The 19,200-nt window shown below is 40.9% G+C and overlaps 1 protein-coding gene across 1 annotated transcript in view; it reads right to left on the bottom strand.

The window, feature by feature from the left end:
• Positions 1–19,104, bottom strand: part of PDE6D (phosphodiesterase 6D) — a 32,836-nt gene extending 13,732 nt beyond the window's left edge. Inside the window, exon 1 of the mRNA XM_063407855.1 lies at positions 18,907–19,104. Coding sequence (XP_063263925.1) covers positions 18,907–18,956 — 50 coding nt within the window. The 5' untranslated portion in view covers positions 18,957–19,104. The remainder of the gene's footprint in view (positions 1–18,906) is intronic.
• Between the last annotated feature and the right edge of the window lie 96 nt (positions 19,105–19,200).

Consider the following 19,200-nt stretch of genomic DNA (forward strand, 5'->3'; position numbering starts at 1 on the left):
TCTGTGTTTTCAAACAGTTTAGGTTAAAAGACACAAATATTCAGTATATTCATCAGAATGAACAACTAACATCCATCTCAACTCCACAGCATCCTAGTGACATTGGCTAGCAGATTAAGGAAGAGTTTAAATTAATGTTTAATTTTCACTGTTAGCAATTAATGGTCTGAAAATATTCAGTGAAATCTCTCCAAATCTTAAACATTTAAATCAGAATTTGTGACACCTATAGTAGTCTTAACAAAAGCGGGTATTTGTAAAAAAACCAATGAAGATGGAGAGCTCCTAGACTCCTAGAAGTGTCCAGCATGGGCAGGCAGGGTGAGAGAATGTGTTTTGTTTCTTTGGTAATACCCATATGTATTGCCAACTAAGCCAGGCTTCTATTTCACTGACTCTTCCTCTCTCCCTCAAACCAAAGGAGCAAGACACAAATGGATGTACATTTTAAAGAAAAGAGTTACAGACCTACTGAAGATGAAGCTACAGGTCATCAGGAGGGAAAAAGGGAAAAGAGAATAAATTACAGTGGTTGGCTAACAGCTGAACACGAATGTAGACATTATTGCTTCAAGGCTTACATCTCTGTGCAGATGAGTCTAGTCTGAAGAAGCTTAGCTCTTAAAAAGTCCAGCAGTTTTTGTCACTGCTGAGCAATAGGAATTGTTTTAGGCATTTGCAAGTAACCTTTGATTTCTTCAGACAAAAGCAACAACGTGACACTCCCTGCCTGCAGCAGATGAAGAGACTGCCCTGTTACCCCAGCAAAGGCTCCTGGGGAGCATGCCAGGCACTGCTCTGGGAGCTAAGCTCAGCCCAGGGAGACTAAATCACTTCTAATCTCAAACCAAACCCCATACCCTAAGATTTGAGATTCCTAACAAACAAATTTAAAGTAAAACCCAAAAGGTACTTGTGGTACAATGAATACAATGTTGTTCAAAGTGGGAATAAGCTCCAAATAAAACCTACACACACATCTCTGGCTTAGGGGGCAGATTCCCCTGTCAGAGGGAGCAAGCTGCTTTCTGTGCGAGATCTGTTTGCTACTATGAAAAATCTGCTTTGTTTCCTCTAGAGACAGATGTTAAAATGGTTCCTAGAACCAGACAACAGTGCCAAAATAAAAGCAAGCTGAAGCAATGTAGTGGTTTTCTGCTGTTTTCTGGTGCCTGTGTTTTTAGGCTTTTCTTTGGCTTATCTCAACAGCCTTGACAGAGTTTCTTTGTACCAATGCCTCAGAAGGAAAAACAACATGTGATCACATCTGGAGATGGCTTTACAATCTAAGTAGTAAAACAATCAATAACTTAGAAAAACTCATCATTCCTTTCAGGACCAGGAATTGCACAAAGAAAATTATTTTCTCTTTTCCAGTGCAGTAACACCCAACTCCTCCCATCTTCCCTGCATTTTAAATGCATGTTAGAAAAGCCTGAGCTTGTGCTAAGAACCCTTTGAATATTAACATAATTAATGTCATCAGTAATAATCTGAGTTTGTAGAAACAGCAGGTGAATCAATGGGAATGATGTATTCATTTGAGAAAAGAATGTGACCTTTAAAATCCATAGGGCTTTATCAGAACATAATTTTAAAGTGGATTGCCTGTAGCTCAGAACAAAACTGAATGTAACTACGGAAAAAGCTAACAGAGACACCATGTATACAAGACAAACTAAAAATACAATTGAAACACTGGGACTTCCTTAGAGAAGATGCCTGGCCTATATCAAAAGGTAAACCAGGTTGCAGGACAGCTTGAGGAGCCACATCCAGATTGCTTAAAATTAAGTTAAATTCTTAAACCCCAAAACAATTTGAATCAGTTTGTCCACTTTTTAATTTTAGCACATCAAACAATTTTCATCTCTGCAAGTGAACTGAATCACTGAAAGTGATTCAGCCATTGAAATAACTTTATTTTGTCTTAACTACTTCCAAACAATAATTTCTTCACAGCTGAACTATTATGGTAACATTTCAAGATTCTCAGCAACAAGTGAACTAGAGGGAGTTTCATGGAAACAATCTATCACAGGGTTCTGGTGCATAACTTCTTTGTCACAGATAAGGTTGCAGCTAGAAGCCCTCACAGAAATTTATCTCCCTGTAAATTGTTATGAACTATTGTTCTTTACAGAGCTGATGTCACAACAGTCATGCAATAAAATCAGCTTTAATGGGATGAGGCATTTTAAGCCTCAATATGCCTCTTTATTTTATACAATTATTCAACTGTTTTACAATATGCATTATACTAGCCTGCATATAAAAGAAAGCTTGGATTGATTTCATGTCATTTTTGCAGCACTGAAGGATTGGATTTTTATGTCTAAAAGGATCTTCACATTTCTCCATATTGAAAGGGCACAGACCTGAGCAGAGGAACAATGACTTCTTTGACCAAATTTTTAAAAGGGATAAACATGGCTGCTTAGCTGGCATTTTCATACAGCTTCACTTGAATGACCTGTAGCCTTGTGTGAAAAGTGGAGAAAAAGCCAACCTAAAAGGCTCTAAAGAGGCAGTTTTATCAGCACTGCTTGTGGCCAGTCGATGCCTTTGTTCCTTGAAGGCCTCTGCAATAATTTCTCTATTGAGCAAAGTGATGTTTATTGAGAATGGCAAAGCTGAGCATCAGCAGGTCCCCCCGCTGTTCCGTTTATCCATCCAACTCCAAGCAATATCCTGGGCTGAAAGTGTCCCCCTGGTAAAATAAGGAACTGACAACACAGAGAGCCCCCCTGACTTCCAGCTGCCTGTGCTTATGTAGTGACTGTGGGCTTTTTTTCCCCATTAGTGTTTCTTACTTCTCTCCTTCATTTCATGTCTTTGTACAGAGCTCTCCAGCACAGCAGCCTATTGAGCTCTGAAAACTACTTCGGATAGTCCAAAGATTTATCAGTTTCATGTATTTTAGAATAATATGTCATTTACTGGAGGCATTAATATATCACACACTTCTAAGAACAGATATGCAGACTGGAAACTGGTGAGAGATTTGGCTTTGGTGTGAACTATGGTACCAGTTTGCACAGCTTCACGTTGTCATTGTCACCTACCAAGGGACACCCCAGACAAGAGGCAAACCTCATCAATTAACTGGAGAGATAGGATGCCCCCCTGAACAGGAATACAGTACAGCTCAATGATCAGTAACTTAAACCATACCTAGTACTACACTGTGCTTCAAAAACTTCAACTCATTCTCAAAGTAGCTTTTTAATTACTCAAACTGGGAGTCTTTATCTCCCAGCAGAGACTGGGAAATAAGCATGACTTACCCACAGCCACACAATGAATCAGTAAAAGAAGAGGAAAGACATCTCAGGAGGTGTTTGGCTTCAAGACTTGTGTTTCAACAGACAATACTGCCTCTTTCTTTAGGCAGCCAGGAATTGTGCTCCCTGGCTGATGGAAACTCTTATTGGAACTTGGAGCGACTGCAGAGCACAGATTGCTGCAATCATGCTGTGGGGTGGGTGTCAGTGGCTCCCTTCACTCCGTTTCTCTTGCTTTTGTTGGTTTCTTAGTCACCCTATCTCAAATGCAGGATGGTTCTGAATCACTGCCAAACATTACTAATGGAAGTGGGGAGCAGGAAGGAAATAAAGAGGACTGCCTGCAGAATTAGAAGGACTTTTTAGTGTCTAAAATGCCATATTAAAGCAGGACAGCAAAATGGCTGTATTGCCTCTGACAATAGAAGCAAAATGGTTCTAAACTAGAAAAATGTGTAAGCATCTGAAACTTATCAGTAATATTCTTGTTCTTTAAGACAGCTTTAAAAACCACCAGAAATACAAAATAGGAAAGTCATAGCGAAAAATATGGTATTTATTCCTGATTTAGTTCATATTAATTCAACTAGAGCTCCTGTGAAAATTTTCTTTTCTTTTTCTGTTCTAAGTCTGGGCACTCAAGTATATTTTGAGCTCAAAGTGCTTCAATGAATTCACTGTATAGGGCATGCTCAACATCACAGGGGTTTTTTTTGCTGACTTAAGGCAAGTAGCCACCTAAGCTAAAAATATATCCACTACTCTAAAACCTAGAGATGCCCCTGATACAAAGTTTGTAATGTGCTTTAATAGACAAGGTTTCCTTCCTCAGTTTATTAAGTGTAAAAAAGAGCCCAGTGAATGAGTGGAAACACAGCACTTTTCCATGTATTCAAATTGTCCTCAAAACTGCCAGCTCCAGGAACTGCAGCAATAATTTTGCAAAAGGCAGCCAGCAGTAAATCTGAAAGGACAAAGTCTTGGGACAAATGCTATGGCTGTTCACTGCTGGCAGGGACAGGCAGGCTCCATTTTGTACAAAGAGACCATCAATTTTGCACAGAATGACATTCAGAAAGGACTATGAATCTAAAGGACTCTTAGAGATGAACCAGTATAAACACATATTGCTTAAGTAAGTCCAAACAGCCTGGTACCACCTTCACTACATCATCAGCCTCAAGTCAGACTCCTTGAACACAGGGTGACAGTGGTCGAGTAATTAAATTTTAGAGAATTTTCTAACTCTTGAATCTGTTTGGTTAAAATACTAAAAACAAACTCCATGCTAGGCAGAGTTGTGCTTTCAGAACAAATGCCACCCAACCAGCTCTACAGGGATTCACAAACTGTCCTGTGACACTCCCCTGCACTGTAAGGGAACCACACTTTGGGATTAGTTGTTTCCATATCCACTAAAGCTTCCCAGAGTTGGATTGCAAGCAGTCACTGTGGGGAAATGTCCACCCTGTTGCATCCTGCCTTGTTGCATTTTTTCATTACATTCTTTCGGAATCTATTTGGATCAGAAGAGGACAAAGACTAAGCACAGTGCTGGAATAAAAAAAAAAAAAAACAAACAAAACCAAACTTCTGGAAAAAGCAGTAAGTTCCAGCAGCAAGCTTTTCCTAACTTAACTTTGCTTGAAAGACTTTCCAGTAGTTCCAGCCTCATCAAATTTTTCTGAGCATGGGCAAGGACTCATTTTTCACTCATTCTTGTGCAATGCACAATTCCTTTTATGCAATTTATTATCACTAACAATTAAACATTTTAGTGGGCAATCCTTCAAATCTTAGCTATCTACCTGTCACTGTACTCCTAAACACTGGGCTCCATTCTTCCTTTCACAAAATGCCACGAGGAAATGTATATTTGGGTTTTTTATCTCCTCCATTTGTGAAGGGTGTCTGAACACCTGACAGCCCCATTGCTCCACACAGGCCTATTCCAAGGAGTCACAGACACCGTGACTGTAACCCTGGCACTTGGAGACAGAATCAGCCTGGACAGCATCAGCAGCCCTTGCTCAGATTAACTCTGAGCACAGGTCAGGCTAATGATAACAAGATGGGACTGCACACAGCCAGTTCAGATACAGCAGAACTTTAAGTGCTCAAGCTCCACACTGAATTTCATCAGCCAAATTTTGAGCCTCTTTGCCCTCTGGGAGCCATTGCCTAGTCTGCTTTCTCCACCAGAGGAGTAACATGTTAAAAATACTGGCTACTGAGTTGCACAATGAGTAAAACAACATTTCAGAAGCCTATGCAAACATACACAGCAGAGCCTCAAATGAGCTGGTTGGATACTCTGCAAAATGGGAACTGAGTTCAACTTAGAAGAAACAAATCTGTGGGGAAGGCCGTTTGTGTGGAGTGCATTTTAGTTCAACCAAGATGAGCTGCTTGGCTTTCTAGCACTTGTTCTATTTATTCCTCTACTCCAATCTTCTCAGTGTGACGTCTTTCAACGAGGAGATCACAACATCCCCTGTACTGCCCAGGGAGATTAGGCAGCACACACACACAGAGCTAGAAAGCAAGAGTCTTTGAGATTTAACTCAAAATCTGTGCTGGTTTGCCATAAAGATTTGGCATTCAAATGACTGAATAATGTTAATCTTCCACTAATATTAGACTGCTTTTATGAGGTATTACAGGATAAACCCAAGCCATTTTCTTTGGAAAATATATTTCCTTATCACTATATAAAAGATGTCTGCTGATTTTCCCCTGGGAATCTTCTGTTCCTGGGAGATACAAATACAATGTTGGACTTGCCCATGCCTAGGTGGTAACAGACCCCAAAATAGGGAGCAAGGGGTTTGTTTTTCATTTTCATAAAGCTCAATAAATACATTGTTCACTACTAAAACATCAGCTGATACACAATCCAAAGTCCATGTATTTTTGAAATCACCCGAGTCAGATTCTGTAGTATTTCTTTACAAGGTTCACTGGAATAACAAGGATCCCAAATATACAACAGAGGTAATTAACCTCTAATTTCTATGAGCACATTCATAAAAAACTGCTTTAGGCTGAGAAGCAGAGGAGAAAAAAGAATATCATAGTTGAAACAAAAAGAGAAAATTTTTCTTTTGTCAGTAGTCTGGCCATACTACAAAGCAACTACCACAGCAATATATATATATATATATATATATATATATATATATAATTTTTTTTTAATACAAAAACTAACCAACAATCTTAGCTAAAAGTGCATAGCTGAATGCTCAGATCTCTGGCATTTCAATAAGTCTGCTTTAATCAGTTATTTTCTATCTCTTTCCATTGTAAGACAAACAAAGATGCCATTGAGGATGCATCTCCCCTGATAAGGCAATCAGAACATGAGTCTGCAATTACAGTAATATTTTCCATAAAGGCTTCTCTTATTAATCCGAAAGAGCTCCATTTCAAAACCCACTATTTTACCAGACTGCCATTCACAATAGTGCAAAAATTCTTCTGGATTCTTTGTGCCTGAATTCCAAGCAACTCAACCAGGCTTCCTCTCTGTAGAGAGCCTTTATTTGTTCCATTTCCAAGGATTAAAAAGGCACGGTACAGCGGCACCCCTGCATGTCCAGCAGTTCAGCATCAGGCTCCTTTGGACTGCTGCCCATGTCAGAGATCAGCAGCACGTCCTTCACACACACAGGATGCATGTGCTACCCAGACATTCATGTTTGTAAAGCCTCCTATTAATCATTCCTGTACTGCCACATATTAACATTAAGTAGGTGATTAGTGAGTTAGGAGCCAACAGCTCTGCTAGCTTGGTTACCTCTCAGGTGGATACTGTTTACTCAAGAATTCTACTGTAATTTCTGTTGGCAAAAAATACTCCACAAAGAACAAATATATATTCCATATTTTAATGGAATTCTTTTTCTCTGTCTTCATGAAATAAAACCCAAACAAACAATGTCCCAAATTTAGTGCATAAGACATGACAATTCAAGAGATAGAGCTGTATTAGCAAGGACTCTGACACAGGTCCTTGAACATCAAATTTAGCAAACAGGAAGAACTGTGATTTTTAAAAATCCTCTTCAGCACAAGACTGGCCAGGGCAGAATCACAGAGTACAGATTTTGAACATTTGAAAGACTTCTTACTTCTGGTTAATTGCTCAAAGACTGGAGGAGGCTACAAGCACATTGCACTATTACTGGGGAGGGATCCTGTTCTGAGCTGTCCTTAAAACACCCCTCTGTGCACGGGAGGGCAGATACCCTTAACTCTGCATACACAAGCACTGCAGCTATTGCATAAGTCCTCCAGAGCCATCATTTTAAGGGATTCAAACGACACTTTGCTGTTCCTTAGCAATCTTATAGAACTGGTGGTTTGGTGAAAGGAGGCATCTTTCATATCAAGAGCTGCTCACCAGTGTCTTTCACATGATGGTTGTCCCTACAGAGAAAGTTCTGCCCTTGACTGTTTACATTTCTGATACAAAGTTGCTTTTGTTTGGTCTTTCGCTCTTCCAGGGAATCAGGAAAGGGCAGAAATAAAACTGTGTTAGAGAGGACACTTAAACTTGTGCTGCTGAGAACAGAAACTAGGCCAGGGGAGATTTCAATGTTGCTGTCAAGTGGGGTTTCCACCTATACAGAACAAAGCAAAAAAATCACTATTGAAAAAGACTTTGTAAAAACATTTATGGAAAATCTGTAGCTCAGTCTTGAGACAGACACGTCTCAATTTCAGAGAGGTCTGTAAAAGAGGAAGAATTCATTTGTGCAAAGGACTTCGGGGACTCGGGGATTTTTATTTGACCATGGAAACTTCAGGCTGTGTGTTAGCACTCCAAATCCTCCCCATCAGATCAATAAAGCCTGCAGTCATTACGTCTGATAGCTCCTGCCTTCCAGGAAATGAGCTTGTGAGTTTTATTCTAATTGTTAAAAGGCAGGTGTTCACACCACCAAAATCAACTGTAAAGGGAGCACTTAAGAGATTCTTGTTGGCAGTCTCAAGAGAAAGCAGGAATAAAAGGTCAAGCACTGGATTTCTCTTGCATTCACACAGATTCTGTCTGAACTCCCCTTACTGAACACCTTTTCAACACAATGTTAATTTTTAAACAGTACCTTTCTCTAGCAATTGAATTAACGGGAAATTTGTCACTATGCTCGAGTCAATCCAGATTAATACACAAAGTGAATTTAGAGTTGAGCTGACTATCCCTTATTCAACCTTTGCCTGAATATTTTTATTCTCCACTAAGAGAGTTCAATTCCAAAGCTTTGAAGTGACTTGGAACTGGACACATTCACCCAGGGATAAAGGTATGCACAGTGGGGAAATGAAGCAGAAATGTTTAAACTGGGGTAAATTTTAAGCATATGAACAATGTGGTTTTACCTAGACTAGAGCTTTCTCCAACAACACAGCCACCTCTTCTTTGACACTGGGAAGAGAAGTACAGACAGTGCTTTATCCAGTGCAGTACATTTACACTGTGGAGCTACAGCCTTTCAAGAACTCCTGGCACCAACAAATTCCATATTGCCCAAGCCAGTTGGCATAAAAATGGTGTGTATTCCCTCCAGGTGAGATTACAGCTCTGTGTAATTTTCAGAAAAATAGGCCAGACAATTGAACTTCCTTTTCCAGGTGGGCTCACTTGCCCTTTCTCACAAGTAATGCTGGAAAAAGACAAAACTGAATGATATCCTGAAAAGATCCTCTTGACACAGCTTTGAAAGCAAATGCCAATTGCAGCCTTCAGGGCACAAGTGCTACTGCTGCAGTACATCTGGTAATTAGTCTACAAGGGTTTCTGTTTATGACAAGAGTGAAAACTAACTACTGCAGCAGAAGTAATACTGGCTGAACACAGATCTGCTATTTTGTTCAGTCCCCCAGCTCTGCCCAGTGGGATCTGTGCTGGCAGGAATGTGACACTGGAGTTGGTAGAGCAGAAGTTCTCTTAAAGGTGGTTTACTCAAAGCACTAGATGCTTTTTTTGAACCTCTGCAACCTTTAACTGCCCCACAGTATCTCACACAGAGCACATTCTCACTGCTTCGATCCAGAGCTGTTCTGTAACCAGGAATGCATCTAGAGATCATCACAAGTTCTCTGGGAAAACAACACAATATCCTTGAAATTAATTACAGAATGGCAAGGGGATTTAATCTTATTGAGATTTTATATAAAACAGCATTTAGCCCTGGCACTCACACTCTACAACTAATAAACAAAATAAAAATTCAAATCAGCCAGAGAAACAGCTGCAACAAGCACTTTTATAAAGTCCACAATGACAAATGCCAATCTCCTGTTTGCTGACACAGCACAGCAGAGGCATAAGTTATACTTTTCCTGGCTTTAGCTTAAATGGTTCCTTGGATATACAGTCCCTGTGCATAGTATTGGCCTGAATGTCACTGGAGCTACAAATATTTCAGTTTTGCTTGTTGTTTCTTTAACTTGGACTATATCTGCATGAGAAGTGGCCACGCTTTAGCCTTGCAAACTGTACAAGCCCCAGAGCCAGAAGCATTGACTAAACAAGAAGAACATCCTGACTGCCAGTTACCCTCTTCCTCCAGGCACAAAAGGGCAGAAAATGGTTATGAGCACCCTCAATGCCAAGCTGAGGGAATCAGTAAGGATGTGAATACCTGGGTGGATGTCAGTGGCCCTCTCAGAGGACAAGACCAAAGTGAGAATCAGATATAATTATTTAATGGATAAGAGATATCACATGGATCTGAGACACTAAAGTGTTTTTTTCTCTGGAGTACTATGCAGGCAGAATCACATGCTGCAATATACATCAAACAATTTTTAGTTTTCCACTTAAAACTGACAGGGCTACGATTATTGAAGGAAAACAAGTTCATTATCTTGTCTCTTCCGAGGAAGGGAGGAAAACTTAGAGCGTACAGACCAAGTGGAGAACGAAAGCAAAATGAAAATACAGTCAGGAGGGAATGATTGGCAGTTGCAGAAGGAAACCAATCTCGTAAATGGACCAGAGGCTGCTCAAAGTGGATGCAGAGAAGAGGAATAAAGGGGGATTTATGCAGATTGAAGCAGAACTCTCAAAAAACAAGGACTCCATATCAGAAATACTGTTCTTTTTTTGGAATCTCCAGAATATAAGAAGTGCTTCAACTAGCAGTGTGGACTAGTGATTTGACAGTTTAACTATCCCAACATTTTACACAGTGTTCAACAGTACGGCAGTCTGAAAAGAGAGAGTTGTTTGGAAAAGCACTACAGCAAAACACAGAAAGTACAAGGGAACAATTCTATTCCAAACCAGTTGAGAGGAGGTAAAATACCTCCTGTCCAAAATTATTCTCTTCTGAATGCTGTACTTTGATCAATCTCTACTGCTCCAGTAACGTGACCTACAGTAATGTGAACCTCTGAGCGTGTCACTAGGGTCACCATGATCTGGAAGATGGAGGGTCTGTGCCCCAAACAGCATCTCTCTGCTTTAGCATGCATTGGAATTCAGAAAAAATAACATTATTGTGGGGACGGAGTAATGAAACCTCCCCTGAAATGACAAAAAAAGCAATGACCTCTATTACTCTACTCTACTTCCAAGCAGCTTTTATAGCTTCCACTGTCAATAAAATTTAGTTATGTTTATACTAACGTTTAAATTTTATTATTTTAACATGCTTGTAGCTGTATGTCAAATTTTCAGAATATATTAAATCAGATTTTTGCAGTTTCAATAAAAATCTATTAATATATTTTTCAGCTTGAGCAACAGAATATCTTATTTCTGCTGTGAAAGAGGACAGAATGCATAAATACAATTAGCTGTAACTCACAAGTTGATTCTTTCAATACAGGTATTAATTATAAGGAAATAAAATTTACTTATTGGAAAGCTAGACTTACAGAGGATACAGATATTATTTTTATAAAATATTACTTTGGTGTTTCAAAGTGTGGTCTTTATAAGCATTCATGTGAAGGTGAATGCTAATGTGGAGAAATTAGACACAAAAAGCTGAAAAGCTGTCAACATTTGCACTCTTTTAGGTGTGCCTACATTAAAATATAGTCCTTTTTTATTTGAATTTCCACCTTTCCAAACATTCTACTGCCTCATTCACTGCATTTACTATTTCTGAACTGGCAACACTAGGAATGACGTAGACAATGTTACTAAGCAGGAAAACAAGATACTGTTTCATGGGTGCAAACAAATGCAAGAAACCATCATGAACAGTTTCTGATACTTAAAACATCAGATGCACTCTTGATTCCAAGCAGGTGTAGCCTTCCTTTCCAAAAAGCTTAGATTAGGTCATGTGAAGAGGAGGAAAGAGGCATGCAGGCAATCTGCTTTTCTTGGTGAGTAAAGTATATGATCTTCCCTGCTGTCTTGATAAATAGGAAAAGATGGATATAATTAGCTGTCCCAAGGACCAAATATGCTTCTGACTTACTGCAGAGTAGATGAAGGTTATGGACAGTGTTGCACACAGACCAACCCATATAAATAGTCCTCTGTAGAATTACAAAGTATAATGCCCTGCACTCCCAATCTCTAATGGAAGAATATTGCTCCTAGTTAGTTACAATCCTTTCAGTACAGGATAAATTTAATAACACTATTCTTTTGTGCACTGCTATCCCAAATGCTGACTGAAAATAAAAAAAATATTTTCCTTCCTCCTTTTACCTAAGCCTGCCATTCTTCCAGAAGAATGTTGTCTAAAATTCTAGTCATGAACAAAATCAACTCAAAGGCTCACTCATGACTGAACTAATCTGATACTGTTTCCCTTAAGTCTCTTCCACACATAACATTTCTGTCACAGTGAGAACTCTGTTCAGGAGAAATATGACAATGGATTTTTGAGTTCATAATCACAACTGAAAATCCTGGCTGTCAACTAGAATTTAGCAATGTGCAGTTGAGATCTGGTTCCTAAGAGAACCTTGGTTGCTGTCAGGTGTCTTCCAGACGGAGCCTCCCAGTATTCCTACTGTGTCTGCTTGGGCATGAGGCCAAAGGGCTTTGGAAACCTCACAGTAATGCCCAAGGAGTGCACGGGGACACTCCCTCAACCTGCTCCGGGAGTGATGCCACACAAATGACAAACCTGCTTCTGTGAGTGCTCCCCATGTGGTCTCAGGACAAAAAGGCAGCACTTGAGAAAAGCTTTTAATATTCTGTGCTTGCTACTGCAGTTTATTGTATCTAGATTAAAAGTATTATGCGCTCCTTTAGATGTGAAAGCAACAGATGTGCAAAAATGACCTTTCATGTGCTTAAATAACTAAGTTTTATAAACTCTGATACTAATATGCAGAAAGAAAGGACAAAATCCCACGTTGCCAGGTAGACCTTGATAGATCATGTTTTCTGCTTGTTTCCTGTACCTGGGAATGTAGCACACCTCCTACTTCTATACAGACATTGACTGCTAGATGTAAGTGAAACACTGGTTTATCTTTAATGGAGACTCTGAGCTCAAATTTGAAGTTGCCTTAATTTCTCAGCTTAGAGAAAGAGAGAGGCTTATCTTACATAAATGTAAGAGATATAGTAGCCTGCTATCTTACAAATTTCAAGTAAAATTTTGACTCAACATTCTTTCTGGGATCAACCTAAATTCAGTGATAAACTTGTCAAATCAGCTTCCACACACTAAGGCTGCTTTAGCTAACAGAAAATGGGGGTTTTTTTGCCAGAGGCACAAGAGCCACATCAGATATCTATATTTAAAAAACCCTTTTCTGAACAGTATCTGTTTAATTTGAAGATTTTTGGATACCTCCCCTGCTTCTCTGTATCTGTATAAGATTGGCTTTTATCCTATATGTTGGCTGTGAAGATGCAGGGGGTGGCAGGGGGAAGAAGCTCTACCAGTTCCCACTTGATGGATTAAATTACTATCTTCTGCTCTATGGAAATTCAAATACTGTAACAAAAGCTGAAGCATATGGCACCAATGACTTCCAAGGATGCAAAGAGTAACTGATATCTTAATATGATACAAAGGAAACAAGGGAAAATAATTTTGCTAATGACAACTGCATTATTTTAAGTACTTCATTAGGTTGGCACTAAGCTGGTAATTAAAAATACTGAAACTGTAATTCCAGTAAAATGCTGGATGGGTAGGCTTTGGAGAGATCAAAGGATAAATCTTAGATATAAATTTGTAACTACAAAGTGCTAAGGCAATATTGCAGATTAAAAAGGAAAACCCGAACTCCAATGTCAACTTCCCCTTTTAAGTTGATGTCAGATGTATTCTCTGTGGCACCTGGCAACTCATTTGTATCCTGTGATGCCCCTTCCACTGTCATGGGCACAAACCCCCACTCCCAACACTACAAAGGGATTGCATTAAATCTGACAAGCAGACAAGTGACTGCAGCTCAGATATCAAGGTAATGCAAATCACAGGTGAAGCATAGTTAAACATTTACACCTTTTTCAATGAAAGTTACCAAGGGGAGGACATGAAATTTTTGGTGTTCACTTGGGAATCAGGCAGGTAAAACCAAACCTGGTAAAATTGCTCTTGCTTTATTTGCAGGTGTGCCTCATGACTCAGTCATAAGGAACATGATGAAACTGTGTTTAGCATGCCAGAGCTAGAGATCATTGCACAGTGCACAGCTTCTGTCAATGCTGCAAATAATTCTGATATGGTAAAGGTACCTTGACTGCCATGACATTCAGCTACCAACTACAACCTGCCTAAAGCTTCTGTGTGAAACTGGTCTCTGAAACAAACAGCACTGTTTGTGCTGTTTCAGGGTGGGACCTTGTTCCAGCCAGACTAATTGGGAATGTGGACAACTCTTGCTCTTACAGTATTTTAAGTTTTCTATAAAGTAAGAGGGCTCAAAAAACCAGAAATATGGATGAGGGAGAACAAACTCATGTTTTCTAGGGTGTTTTAAAATTGCATTAGAGCAAGCTACATGCAAGTTCTGCTTTGGGTCTCTACAGAGCACATGTCCCAGCTTCTGGGAAGTGCTGTTCCTTCTTTTGCCTGGCCAGTGTCTCCTTTTAACACATGAATTTGATGGTTCATCTTTCTATTCCATTGCAAGGGGTCTAACAGGGTGAGATCTGAGGAAGTGCACAGAGGAAACCTCAAAACAAAGGGGAATCTTTAAGCCAATTAAAGCTGCTACCTTGTTAGTTCTGTAAACACTGCAGCAGGTAAGCATTTCAAATGAATAAGCTGCCCAACACATACCAGCCTAACAATGAAATTATTTCTTAAACTTATTTCAATGTTGCTTCCAATTAGATTTCTCAATTTTGCTGCATCAAACTAGTTCAAACTTCAGTGACTATTCTAGGAATTGATGGACAAGGCTGTCATTGACTTCAGTTCCTGTGTGTACAGCAGACCAGGCTGAGGCTGGAAGTTTCCTGGACTGCAGAGTAATATAAAGTTCATAGATGCTCTTAGTGATTCTGGTACAACTATATTTTCACTTTAGCTCTACCTATCTTTCAAATAGGATAATGCTCTGCTAGAAAGGAGAGGCAGAAAAACAATGGTGAGAATAAAGCTGGAAAAAGCACTGGGAGCTAGGAAGATGTTGCCTAGGGAATTTTGAGGACAGTAGAAAAGTAGGCCAGACTTTGACATGAGAAGTTTTCCCTGCAAGTGTTGGAGTGCTTGAGCTACAGGCGTGTGTTTACACCGACCACAAACACGAGTTTCTCTGTAAGTGTTCTGGAGTTAATACTGCCAGTTAATATTGTCTCTTCCTGCTTATGTTCTCTGTATTACCTTGTTTCAGGGGACTTTTGAAGAATAGACGACTGCACAGCCTTAAAATGAAGTTCATGGAAAAACTTACCCTAAACTAATAAACAGCTACAGGACAATTAATACTACAGAGATTTTGATAAGACTCTGCTATACAGAAGCAAATAAATAGGTGACATCTTGTTTGACTTGTAAGATTTAAAATAGCAAATGTCCTTACTCCTGTGCTGAGAGGCAAGACACAGCACTTTAACCATCCTATGAGAACTAACCAACTCATTTGGGTTTTCTCCTCTTTGCTGTTCTGACTAAAAGCTCACAGAAAGAACTGCTTAAAGAGGTTGGACTGTGGTCCCCCAAGAGACAGATGTGAATCTGCTGCTGCAAACTGTGACTGGATATTTCTAATCTACAGCACAGATGCTTTCCAAATGCTGCCACACCAAACTAAACAGGGTAACTGCACAGGGTCCTTATTCTAGCACATTTTGGAAAAATAATTCTGTGCTAGCTGTTCTCAGAACAAAGGTAAAGAGGCAACCCATAAATTGTTAAGGGAGCTGTTGAGGTGGAGTCATCAAAATAAAACAACCCTGAACTTTGACTGTTGGGGAAGTACATCACTGGTGTTACTTTCTTTTGATAAAGGATGCTAAATACATACATTTAAAAAATAGTACACACTAACGATTAAATGACAGAACAAGACCTGCAGAATGTGTTGAAAGGGTGAGAGTCCAGTAAAATGCTCTTCTGTAGCTTGACAGAGTAACTGTCCCATCTTCCAGAGAAAAAACAAAGGCATAATCTAATTCCATGCATTTGAGATCACAGGACCAGATGTGCATAAATACTTGCAGAAATAAGATTTGGCTAATACTTCACATTAATGGATATTCAGTTATGAACTGGACTCATGTTTCTTATAGCCAAACAAGTGTATTTTGATAGCACTAAGCTACCTGTAGATGTTATATTGGGTGTAACAACTGCTGTTTGGGCAAGTGCCTTCAGAACAGTTTGTTGACAAACACACTTACAAGCTCTGTTAGCAAATATTGTCCCTGAACAAGTGATAAGCTCAAGTTTGTTGTCTGCTTTCAAAATTTTTCTGCACCATATTTACTGGACTGGTCAATTTTAACTGGTGTCATAAAAATTCTTAGCACAAGTAAAATAAAGTACAATGTTCTCATTTTCCTGAAAGCATCAAATATATTTCCCTTGGTTTTAATATTTTTAAAATAGCAAAATCCATGAGAAGAGGGAATAAATGTTCCTGGCTTGAATTTTGGGACATTAGTCACAACATGTTTCTGCACTAGTGTCATAGAGGAAGGAAAACCTATCTTTGCATTGAAATTAGAGGGTGGATTTAGGCTATAATTTAATTTCCACATGCCCCAATCATCCAGCATGCCCCAATGAGTAGGAAAGCTTGTAATTAATCCCTTCTCAGGAACCACAAATAAACAGAATTGTTTGAGGAAACTCTGATTGCTCAATGTGAACTGGACTTCCAGCTAGAGTGTCTGGTGTTGTGTTAAAATCAGGGATTATTTTGGAAGCCTGCTTCCTCAGTGATGCTTCTGGCCCTAGCAACTGTTCCTGCCCCGCAAGGAATCCCCTGCACACAGCCCCTGCATGCAATGCCATGCTCCTCTCCTGTGCTAAAGGCAAATTCAGTTTGAAGTGCCAAGGTCGCATGATGTGCTTAAGTTGGTGATGTTGAGCTCCCTCCCTTGTGGGAGCAGAGGAAAAAGTTTTTAGGAACTCAAAGTATAAACTGAACAGTTTTTCAGAACACATTTCTATCTGTTAATTAAATGAGTACATGCAGCAATAGGGTGGTGGAAGATAAAGCATCTCTAAATTGCAATTGGCTCTGATGGGAAGTGTGAGCTGATGCCTCCCTTGCAGGGAGTGTGGTCACAGCTGGGCATGAGCTGTTTCCTGTGGGGATGATGTCTCAAGGCTTCCTCACAAATGAGGAATGTCTGCTCAGCCTCTCCTCTGGTTTACTAAAGGCAACATAGACGTTTTCCAACTATTTCAACTTGCAAAAAGTTCCAGCTATGAAATGCTTCTCCAGACTTTCCTGTTTGCCAGACTTTGTACTACACAGCCCCTATGGCAACTATCAATGAACTCTACCACATTTTTGGAGAAGTGCAGTCCAAATTTTGACTTAAACTGTCCTGTCAGAAGTGATTTTTTTTTCTTTTTTTTGAAAGGACAAATAAAGTAAGACTAGACTCGAGACACATCAACACAGACTGCAGAGTGCTTCTAATAAAGCTCCTTGTCCATGCTACGGCTGCTTGAGATCATAGTTTGTTGTCTGACATCCTTCCTCTCAAATAGCAAAAAGCATTTTCTCTTTAAGAGAGCAAACAACAAAATGTATTAATTCATTCAAAGCTGGACAAAGGCCTTTATGTAAATTCTGCTATCCAATAAAGACTACATACAAACATATGCAAAAAGCACTGTAAAGTTTGCTCCCTAGGCTCAACTTTCAAGGCATTCCTCAGTTCTACCAACAGCTTAGTCTGCTCTTGTCAGAAGTTTATTCTTCTTCTAATTACCAGCACAAAAGGTTTTTAATTTAGGTTTTGACAGCTAGAATACTACATCTTCATAAATACAAAGAACTGTCAATAGTGCCAGTGCAGAAGCAAAGGAACCAGATGCAGTACTAACAGCTGGGGGAGACTGCAATGATTCTATAAAAAGTTAAGAAAAGCATCTGCTTATAGTTTGATAAAAGCTATCTGTCTAAATCCAACCTAGAAAATCAGATCCTGCTACAGCTGGCATAGAGATTATGAACATCTCACAGAATAAAAAATCCCTACCACGCTGTTTAGAAATAATAGGTTTTGATCAAGAGGATATTTCCTTCACTTCTGTCCTTTTTATTGTAAAAAAATAAATATAAGCCAACTCAGAACAATATTCTGATGTCTAAAGGTCAAGACAGCAAGTTTGCATTTGCCTTCTAAGCTTAGAACAATTTACTTCAGTAAAATATACCACACGTAAAACAAAGCTACTCTATTTCTCACACCCTTAGTTCGAATATGGGCCTTCTGGTTGAGCCTTTCTCTGCTGAAATCCTGGGTTGGAAGGTGCACAAAGGCTCTCACCTCTCTTGGAAGCTCAGAACTATCTCATTTCATCAGCTTTAAATTCACATCCAGGTACCACAGGCATAAAATCAGAACGCTTCTTGAAAGCCACAGCATGAAAAGTTTTTAAACGAGCTGCACAGAAAGGCATTTACAAGCAGAATACGTCAGCAATAAAAGACACTGCACGACCAACCCATGTGCCAGTACCTCACAGTATGACAAGGAACAAGGTGTTTAGTTGCTCTTGGACCTGACGACCAGGTATTTCCTTTCCAAGCAGAGGTGCTTAAGCGCAGGCAGGAGGGAAAGGGATCAGATCCTCCTGGCGCAGAGCTACTTCACCTGCCCTCTGTAAGCTGTCCTCGCCGCGGGTGGGGGGCTCCTGCTGCCCGGGGCCGCTGCCCCCGGCCCAGCCCCTCTCAGCGCCGGGCAGGGACCGGAGGGGCGGTGGCCGCCGCCACCTTGTCCGGGACTTTGGCCGCGAGGACCCCCTACCCACAGCACCCCGCAGGGCGGGGACGGGACCCCGGCCCCGGCGTCTCGGGGCCTCCTTCCCCGTCCCCCGCCCCAGCCGGCTCAGGGCCGGTCCCAGCCCTGAGGGACCCTCCCGCCACCGCCGGGGCGCGGACGCCATTGAGAACCGCGTTGCCATGGCAACCCCCCTCCCGCCCAGGGGCCTCGCCACAGCGGGGCGACGATCCCCGCGCCCCCCGCGCCGCCTCACGGCCCCCGCACGGAGGATACAACTTGAAGCCGCGGAGGATCTCCTTGGCCCGCTCGTCCGTGGCCGACATGGTCCTGCCGCGCCGCGGGCGGGCGGACGGGGCTGGGCCGGGCCTGGCGGGAGCGCGGCGGTGACAGCGGAGCCTCAGGACCCCCCGCCCCTCCCTCCCGCGCACCCGCCACTGCCCGGCGCAACCAACCCCAGCGGCCGCCCGCCGCAGCGCCGACCAATCAACCGCTGTTGTCCCTCCTCGCCCCGCCTTCTGGGGCAGGAATGACAGCGCCACTGACCAATCAAACAGCGCTCTCCCTCAT

This window comes from Prinia subflava, chromosome 11 (assembly GCF_021018805.1).
Source record: "Prinia subflava isolate CZ2003 ecotype Zambia chromosome 11, Cam_Psub_1.2, whole genome shotgun sequence".
NCBI lineage: Eukaryota > Metazoa > Chordata > Aves > Passeriformes > Cisticolidae > Prinia > Prinia subflava.